The 10,194-nt window shown below is 33.8% G+C and overlaps 1 protein-coding gene across 1 annotated transcript; it reads left to right on the forward strand.

Moving 5' to 3' along the window:
• Positions 1-2,938: 2,938 nt before the first annotated feature.
• On the forward strand, positions 2,939-9,216 carry VHA-A1 (vacuolar proton ATPase A1). Its single transcript, NM_179791.2, has 18 exons — positions 2,939-3,308; positions 3,639-3,683; positions 4,316-4,438; positions 4,573-4,680; positions 4,824-4,937; positions 5,026-5,199; positions 5,282-5,419; positions 5,632-5,739; positions 5,858-5,965; positions 6,048-6,196; positions 6,457-6,610; positions 7,031-7,191; positions 7,302-7,508; positions 7,605-7,788; positions 7,886-7,969; positions 8,052-8,254; positions 8,344-8,403; positions 8,482-9,216. The coding sequence occupies exons 1-18, from the start codon at positions 3,165-3,167 to the stop codon at positions 8,669-8,671; spliced, it is 2,454 nt and encodes an 817-aa protein (NP_850122.1). The 5' UTR covers positions 2,939-3,164; the 3' UTR covers positions 8,672-9,216.
• Positions 9,217-10,194: the final 978 nt, after the last annotated feature.

The raw sequence follows: 10,194 nt of genomic DNA on the forward strand, positions 1-10,194 counted from the left end.
AAATATTAATGAACCATGTAAACATAATGACCAAAAAAATATATATTACGACGCTTAAACATATAAGATAGTTTTTTCCTTCTTTTTCTGAAATGCAAACCCAAACCCTAAAACGTTTGTTGTTTTGTTGTTTCTTTATACAAAATTATTTGCGGAATTTCACGTTCATACAGTTGATTCCTCTTGTGTTATGTTGCCTCTATTTTGATTTCTAGATGGATTTCAAAACTCTCATGCAATTTATCGAATCCCTGGTGTGCGTAGAAAGTATGAGAATGAAAAATGTACAAATCTGAAAACAAATAACATATCAAACATTCGGAACATTAGCATGAAGAGATGAAATAACTGCGCACAAAAAGAAGGGGGAAAAAAGAACAATATTTTTTGGGTTAATAGTGAGATTGCAAAATTTATAATCCATAGTCGATAAAACAAAATGTTTTTTATAGTCAAATATTCAATAATCAGATTTATAAGATATAACATCTCAATCATTACTACCAAAATGTATAGAACATCTGAACATATAACATCTCAATTATTACTACCAAACTGAGTTTTCTTTTTTAATGTAATTCGAAGGCCAGCCGGTCAATAATCCTAGAGTTGGTCTTGTAATGTGAATTGATAGGTGAATTTACTGTTTTTATCGAAAAAATCACATTTTTAATCCTGAAAGTGTCAGTGGATACTATGTTAAACCTCGACATTATTTCACAAACATTATAAACCACCAAAGTAATTTTATTAATAATATAAACCTTAAAACTGAATAAAAACATACATAGTAATGGCCATTTCTTCTTCATAATTATGTAGTATTATATATGTAAAAACTTCTGAGGCCAGAAATAGTTACTATGTAATTTATGTATAGTTAACACACATAAAAAAAATGCTATGTAATCTTTGTCTCTCTGAGGCTATTACTCTCATTTTAACAAACAACTGCACACAAAATGAAAAAGAGACCGTACCTATCACTACACACAATGACGATAGAAGATATTAATCGAGTTGACGATTCTGCTGCCTTCGTATCTCTCCCTCACGCACGTTCTATAGAGCGCATAATTTTCATCAACAAAACTGATTTTTTTCATATTTCTCTTTCTCTCTCTTTTTTTTTTCTTTTGTGAAACCATGTTTCTCTCTTAACCAATTAGACCAATTCATAGTTTTCTTCTTATACTTAATCGTCTCGCTTTTCTTTTAATATATGTTTTCTGGACTAAAGTTTCTTACAAATTTTGTCTTTGGTATCTAATAATCGTCTCTCTATTCTGCTTCCCAAAAATACACTTCCTTTCACGTACTAATAAAACGTGACATTTAGTTTTCTTAATAGATGTCACATACTATATAATATATACCGAAAGTCAAACTAGCGAAAGAGTTTCTTCATACTTTACATTGATGAAAATTATAAATACTCTAAATGGATTTTGTATTAATGTTGATATTTCGTGATATTTAAATTTTATATGAATGTTGATCCAAAAACCCATTTTACCAAACCACCATAAAACTCATTCTGCCATATAACATGTTAAGTCATGTAACTTATCTTGCCATATAATCCGTCATGCAATATAGTCTGTCTTATGCTTTTTTTTTATATATTTTTAAATTTTCCATAATATTATAAATTTTTGTTAATTTTAATCCACCCTATATTGAAACAGCGAGTTGATAATTTTTTAATTTATTAATGTTGATCCAAAATAAGTCTCGCTAGGCCATCATAAAATCTCGTCCCATGTTACTTTTTATTTTAAAATGTTTAATTGTTCATAATATTATAAACTTTCTATGCTCTCAAATATATCGATTATAATAATTCGTGTAAAATTAAAGAATTTAACTAAAAACCGAATTAATATGTATACAAACTTTTTAATTTGGATGTTTGTTAAGTGAAGGTTTCCAGCTCGTTTAGATTTATATTCATTTTGATCTTATTTATAATATAACTCTGAATCATTATCTAAACATTTTAACCGATGTGGGACATTAAACACATATTTTTTCATTAATTGGGTAATATATGTCTGTTTTAAAATTTTTAAATTACAATATATGTAGAAAAAAATTGAGATTTTTTTAACTCTATGTATTATAAATTATTCAAAGGAGTTAAAAAATAATCAAACAAAGATGGAAAAGGAATCTTAAATCTAAATCATTAATTTGAAATATCGAAGCATAATTAGTGGACACAGTCCAATTTTGGTAATATTGGTATTCGACTTTTAGGAAAAAAAACTGGTGGGAGATCCATGTTAAATATAACCTGACCCAAATAAATTTTTATGAATAATTTTTCTTAAAGAATCAGATACCATTTGTATCTAAAATTATTTTAACCCTTCAGCCAAAAAATGACTTCAAAAATACTATAGAGATAATAAATGAATAATTATTGGGTTCATCCATAAGATTAACCTTTTTATTCACCTCATTTTATTCCATCTAATTATTAAACTTATTTAATTATAAAATCCAAACTTTTACTACTTTTTTATAAACTCAAACCGATATATAATCTCGTTGTAATTACATAATCTAAATTTTAATTCTCTTTTGTAAACTCAAACAGATATTCAACCTCGTTTATTGTAAAATATAAACTCTAACCATTCATTCTAAATCCGAACCGATATATAATCTCGGTTAATTATAAAATTTAACCCTTTTATAAACCTAAACCGATATTTAATCACGTTTAATTGTAAAATCTAAATCCTTTTATAAATTAAATCTAAACTTTTTAATGTCGGTTTGAATTTATAAACGGGATTATAACTAAAAAAAATTCTGTTATGTTTTTAGTCATAAAATGTTAATTTGTTTATGATTATTTTTGCAACCATTTGTTTTGTGTTTATAATTGTTTTCAACCGAATGAAAATGAATTTCCACCAGACTTATACCGGACGAAAAGAGTCTTTTAATTTCAATTTTTTAATTGGAGATGCAAAATCCTCGTTTTCTCATGTCAGTTGTCGACGGGAACAAAAACTGAACTCCGCTTCTAAGATCCTTCGACGGAGAGAAAGATATTTCAGATCTGATCGGAGAGAATCATTCTCAAAATTTCTCCATTCTAATTTCTCTTTCTCGAGAGAGTGAAGAGAGACAACAAGGAAGGAAGAGGAAAAATGGAGGAATTCTTAGATAAGTTGCCGCAGATGGATCTGATGCGTTCGGAGAAGATGACGCTTGTTCAGCTTATCATCCCTGTTGAATCCGCTCATCGTTCCATCACTTATCTCGGCGAGCTCGGACTCTTGCAGTTTCGCGACGTGAGTGTGTTTTAAACTCAGATCCGTCTTCTTCTCTTTACGAATCTAACGAATCTCTTCGTAACTATCGGTTTAGGTTGATTAGAATTTAGTGAGAAGTGAGATGTTTGATCTCACAATGTTGATCCGTCTCTATTGATGTGTTACTTCGACCACGAGTGGACATTGTAGTGATGATCTTTTTGAAATTGGTTGAACTGGAACGAAATTGGTTGGATTTAGCATTAGCGGATTTCAATTGGTGTTGCAAATTCGGTTTTAGATTAGCTTATGATTGAGATATTGTAAGTTTGAAGAATCTGACACACTCTATCTTTGTTTCCTTAACAGTTAAATGCTGATAAGAGTCCCTTTCAACGGACATTTGCAAATCAGGTATCAACGCAATGTTCTCTGTAATTCTACTACACTTGAGCTCTGTTGTATGTGATTCAATGCAGATAGTTTTTACTCTATTGATGTGGTGGGGCAATTTGTTTTGGTATAGATGTGTGTGTATATATATTAGGCTCAGTACAAACTTTGTAGTAATATGGTGATTGTTTGAGTGTCACTAATTTGTGTGATGGTGGTTCTTTAACTTTGTTTCAATTTTTTTTTACAAGATCTCTTCTTAAGAATTCATTTATTTTTGAAGTATAATCGTAGATTTCTTTTCTAGTTTATATTACATTAACTCCCATGCAGGCAGAACTTGTTTACCAGGCCATGCTTAACCACAATGAGAAACTGGACGTATTGCTCAGCTGTGAAATGTTTCTTTTACACTTTGGTTTGAAGGTTCTAGGATTTTGATGTAGCTTAGAGACTTGGAGTGGATATATATGGGCTGGGCTATGCATGTACTTAATTGCTGCACTGATTTATGTTTTCCAAAATATAACTTTGACATCATGATAGAAATCCTTATTAACCACATTTATTTTCGATATCAAGTAGTATGTGGTGAAATTTTTCTCATGCATAGAGCTTTTTTGCTTATGCAAATTCTTGGGGGCTTTTAACAGGTAAAACGATGTGGTGAGATGTCAAGAAAGCTGCGGTTTTTTAAAGATCAAATTGACAAAGCTGGTCTAAGATGTTCACCACGCCTTGAAATAGAACCAGATATTGCACTTGGAGATTTAGAGGTCAGAATTCAATTTTTAATTCTGTTTTGGCTGAGAAGTCTTTATTTTAATCCCTCTTTTATTTTGGGATCAGGCTTGCTTTTTTATGAAATTTATACTTTTTCTTTTGCATCGTCAATTACTTTCTCTGGCAGAGACAACTTGCTGATCACGAGCATGAAGTACTTGAAATGAATTCAAACAGTGAAAAGCTTCGGCAGACATATAACGAACTTCTAGAATTCAAGATAGTTCTTGAAAAGGTAGGTGTATTCGCCTTTCGTCTCAGATCTATATCTAGTAATTGACAAGGTTGTATAGCGCAGTAGCTGTTGCTCACTTTTCATCCAACTTTTACTCGCTAAGATGTAAGCTCATATATTGCTCTTTTTACCTTTTTTTCCAGGCAAGTGGTTTCCTTGTCTCAAGTAATACTCATGCAATTGGAGAAGAAATTGAACTACATGAAAGCACCTACTCGAATAACGGTTTTATTGAGACTGCCTCTTTACTTGAGCAGGTGATTGCATGTCAAAGTTTCCGTTTTACTGTTGCTACCTGGAGTCTCATTTTTATCTTTACTAATAAAACAGTTATTTTATTCACAGGAAATGAATCCTGGACACTCTAATCAATCAGGATTGAGATTTATTAGTGGAATCATCAACAAAGACAAACTTCTTAAGTTTGAAAGAATGTTGTTTCGTGCAACACGAGGCAATATGCTTTTCAACCAAACAACCTCTGATGAGGAAATCATGGATCCTTCAACATCAGAAATGGTCAGGATAATCTCTGATCTCAGTGATAATCATATGTTATTTCAGTTGGATGCTTATTTACTAACTGGTTTTGTGCTCGTAGGTGGAGAAAGTTGTATTTGTGGTATTCTTCTCTGGGGAGCAAGCAAGAACAAAAATATTGAAAATATGTGAAGCATTTGGTGCAAATTGCTATCCTGTCCCCGAGGATACAACTAAGCAGAGGCAGCTTACTAGAGAAGTAAGTTAAACATTCCAGAACTTGTTCTTATTTAGAGAGAGCTATTGAAGATATTTCTATACACTGTTTTTGTAAAACGATTCCTGCAAGTTGATTTCATCTTGTTCATATGATTTTGTTACTGTCCAATCATATGTGACTGCTGATTTCTTTTTCACACTGTATGCATCACACTATTGCTGTTCCTAAATATCAATGTATCTGGAGTGTAGGTTTTATCCCGACTCTCTGATCTGGAAGCCACATTAGATGCTGGAACTCGCCATCGGAATAATGCCCTTAATTCTGTTGGCTATAGCTTAACTAACTGGATCACCACGGTAAGAAATAACATCTGCAATTAGTTTTTTTCCCCTTTAATTAGATGAAGTATATATGGGATTTTATGGTCCACACATTATGTTACATCCGTGATTTTAGCTGGCCTTTTACTGGTAGGTTCGGAGAGAAAAAGCTGTTTATGATACTCTGAATATGCTAAATTTTGATGTAACCAAGAAATGCCTTGTTGGCGAAGGTTGGTGCCCCACATTTGCTAAGACCCAGGTATACTACAACGTTGTTATCACTTTTACACAATCGACTATCATTTCCTTGTAAGTGCAATTCATCAACAACTTATGTGCAGATTCATGAGGTCCTGCAGCGAGCAACTTTCGACAGCAGTTCACAGGTGGGCGTTATATTTCATGTAATGCAAGCAGTAGAATCACCTCCCACCTATTTCAGAACGAACAAACTTACAAATGCCTTCCAGGAGATTATTGATGCTTACGGGTTAGTTCCACTTTTGATCATTACCTTGTACTATTGTAATGTTCCATGGTAATGAGAAAACATCATCATTTAGATGCAAGTTTTTGGTCCCGTGTTTCCCTCATCATACATTCATGATTTTAGAATAACTGGCTGCTTTCTAACAACGCTTAACATTCTTCATTCCGTACCTTCTTAATCAAATGATTTGTTGATTGCATATGCCAGTTTATTTCCGCTGATCACCACATTGTATGTATGACATGATACTTACTTGGCAGTGTTGCGAGATATCAAGAGGCAAACCCTGCTGTTTATTCAGTTGTCACATATCCCTTTTTGTTTGCTGTTATGTTTGGTGATTGGGGTCATGGTCTATGCTTGCTGCTAGGAGCGTTGTATCTTCTTGCTCGTGAAAGAAAGTTGAGTACGCAGGTATGGTTGTCACCCTAATGTTTTTGTATTAGTTGAACGAGAAACCAGTGACAGTACTGGCTTTGAGCATAAAACATCCATAACACCATAACATAGAGTTTTGTTTTGTGGCTGATAAATTTTTTGTACCTTTGGTTTTGAAGTGAGCTGCAGCAATAGTTATGTTGCATTCTCGTGCTCTCAGCTAGTGTTGCAATTTCTTGTGCTCTTAGAGGATTTTCAGATGAGAGATGGTGAATTTCAATTATTTAGAGTCAGTATAAAATATATGGCAATTGCACTTAGTTTTACCTTTTCACTGTAGGATATAGGTTAACATGAGGGTTAAAAAATAACTGTTATGGTGTGAATATCATTGGCCCTTTGTAAAATTTCGACCTATGTGGTATGATTTTTCTGTGTCTTATCTTTCTTTACCAGAAACTTGGAAGCTTTATGGAGATGCTTTTTGGAGGCCGCTATGTAATCTTACTAATGGCACTTTTTTCAATATATTGTGGGCTTATCTACAATGAGTTCTTCTCTGTTCCTTTCCACATCTTTGGTGGTTCAGCTTACAAATGCAGAGATACAACTTGTAGGTATGTATTATGTTTGAATCTCTGATGTCTTTAGTAAGGAGTCATATCTTTATTTATTGTGATTATTATTATGCTATTTGTTGCTGATATGCATATTACTTTTTATCCAGCGATGCTTACACGGTTGGTTTAATCAAGTACCGTGATCCATACCCTTTTGGCGTAGATCCTAGTTGGCGTGGCAGTCGTACAGAACTGCCTTACCTAAACTCTCTTAAGATGAAGATGTCTATTCTGCTGGGAATTGCTCAGATGAATCTGGGACTAATATTAAGTTTCTTTAATGCCCGCTTTTTCGGCTCATCATTGGACATAAGGTTTGTCTTATTTGTTATTTATCTTCCAAACTTTCTGAATTCTTTTATGTTTTTAAAACTACCGGGATCGCTTATGTCTTTGTGATGTGTCATCAGGTATCAGTTTATACCTCAGATGATATTTCTGAACAGCTTATTTGGTTACCTTTCACTGCTCATCATCATCAAGTGGTGCACTGGATCTCAAGCAGACTTGTATCATGTAATGATCTACATGTTTCTGAGTCCCACCGAAGAACTTGGAGAAAACGAGTTGTTCTGGGGCCAGCGTCCACTTCAGGCACGTTTTCCTTCTCTTTTTTTTTCCAAAGCTACATTGTTTTTTTTTTCCACATCTTACTCCTCTTAACACTCTAACAAGATACTATAACCTGCAGATTGTGTTATTGCTTCTGGCATTCATCGCTGTCCCATGGATGCTTTTTCCGAAACCTTTTGCCCTCAGGAAAATTCACATGGAGGTAAGACTTTCACAACAACTGTTTTATTTACAGTTCATTTTGGGCACTGGGCTTATCAACAGGATGAAATGTATTTTTTCAGAGGTTTCAAGGTCGCACGTACGGGGTTCTTGTTTCTTCTGAGGTGGATCTTGATGTAGAACCAGACTCCGCAAGAGGAGGAGGCCATCACGAAGAAGAGTTTAACTTCAGCGAGATTTTTGTACATCAATTGATTCACTCCATAGAATTTGTTCTAGGTTCAGTTTCTAACACAGCATCTTACCTTCGTCTTTGGGCTCTTAGGTAAGTTAGCAACGTCTCCGGATTTTACAAAATGACCCATTAATCCTTCTCACTTGTTGGTCTTATGAATTTTAATTTGGTATTTACAGTTTGGCTCATTCGGAATTGTCAACAGTCTTCTATGAGAAAGTTCTTCTTCTTGCCTGGGGGTGAGTATAAAGTTCAAGTTACATGTTTAAAACTTAATATCTCACTGTTATTGATACATTTGTTCTCTTTGCAAACAGGTATGAAAACATTTTGATCCGGTTAATCGGAGTAGCGGTGTTTGCGTTTGCAACGGCGTTTATACTTCTGATGATGGAAACACTAAGTGCATTTCTCCATGCTCTGCGTCTTCACTGGGTAGAATTCATGGGGAAGTTCTTCAATGGAGATGGTTACAAGTTCAAGCCTTTCTCTTTCGCTTTAATCTGAGATGACGATGAATAAACACCGTAAAATCCTCAGCCATTTGCACATCCCAACTCTCCCAAAATCTTCCCCAAAAATATATATAGAAGAAAATTGGCTTTTCCCAAAACTCATTATACGGTAACTCCTCTGCTTTGTCTTTTTTTTTTTGAATCTTTATAACCGAATCTTTCAAATTGATATTTGTTATGCCGTAGTAGTAAATGTCAGAAGTGGACAATTTAGATCTCTTTTTGGAGGGTTTCAGTTTTTTTTTTTTATATAAAAATATACATCCTTGTCATGGATTTTTGGAGGTTTGAGATATAAATGGAACCTTATGTTGGCTATACCCATTTTATAAACAATACATAATCTTTTAACATTAGAGTTGTAATGGTGGTGATGAAATGTATTTGTCTCGGATTCCAGATCGTAAGATTTTGATGGTGAGGTTGTGTTATGTATCAGACACTTCGTCCTAAAAATTGAACAAGTTCTTGGCTGGTCGAGCAGACATTTTATTGTTCAATCAATCCTGCATCTAACCGAACCATATGAACTTTTGTTTGAGTTCAACAAAACCGAATCAAATCCAAATTGAAATCAGAGATTAACCAAATGTCAGATGGTAATTCTGATCTTTATTTATTAGTAGTAAAAAAAACAAAGAGGCTCGTTAATTGTGGTTCTTTAAATAGAGCGGCGACTTTGACTCGTTCATATATTTGACCAATTGTTATCTTCAAAATATCTTAGCTAGCATCTTATATCCAAGTAGAGCAAATTTCATGCATTGACTTCAAAAAGAAAAGGAGGGAGAGTGACCTTTCTTGGGTGTATATTTGTATGCATAGAGGAATATATTACTCTAAACGTAACAATCTCATCAAGTTTGGGTTTGAAGAATCTGTTTTCGGCTCACAAGTTGGTGAAATGCATTCAAAGACCAAATTGGAGACAAAGATCATTCAAGAGATTATCTTTTCCAGACAGTCATGGGTATTCTGAATAGCCTCGCTATATGGAAGTGTAGCATGTTGGAGATAAAGATAGAGAAGACACCATCATGCACAAGTCCAACAAGTTCATGCTTCTCTAACCTCTCATATGTGTTAATGTGAGATTGCTCGGGTCTAATGGATTTGACGTGGTTGTTGTTTACTCCAAACCTTATTGATCTTAAGGTTGGTTCGATAAATGAACAAGTATTTGATGATATAATAAGAACAAGCATAGTGTCGAAAACTTAGAAAGCTTCCATTCGACTCTAAAAGTGGTGTTGTTGGTAAAGAACTTGTCATAAATCACGTAGACGAGGAATTGATAGAAAGAGTTAAATGGGAAGACGAGGCCACAAGACTTCGTTTCTCATCTTCTTCCTACAAATTCCAAAAAGAAATGTCCAAAACTATCTAGCTCCGCGGGAACGTGTGTAACTACAAAAATGCATAAGTTAATTAAAAAGTCAGCTCCTTACTAAGTCCGTCTTGTCCAAGTACTTCGCTCCGATATGTTTCTAAGTCATTATTCTTTGTAGATTCATA

Source organism: Arabidopsis thaliana, chromosome 2 (genome assembly GCF_000001735.4).
Source record: "Arabidopsis thaliana chromosome 2, partial sequence".
In the NCBI taxonomy this organism is placed as follows: domain Eukaryota; kingdom Viridiplantae; phylum Streptophyta; class Magnoliopsida; order Brassicales; family Brassicaceae; genus Arabidopsis; species Arabidopsis thaliana.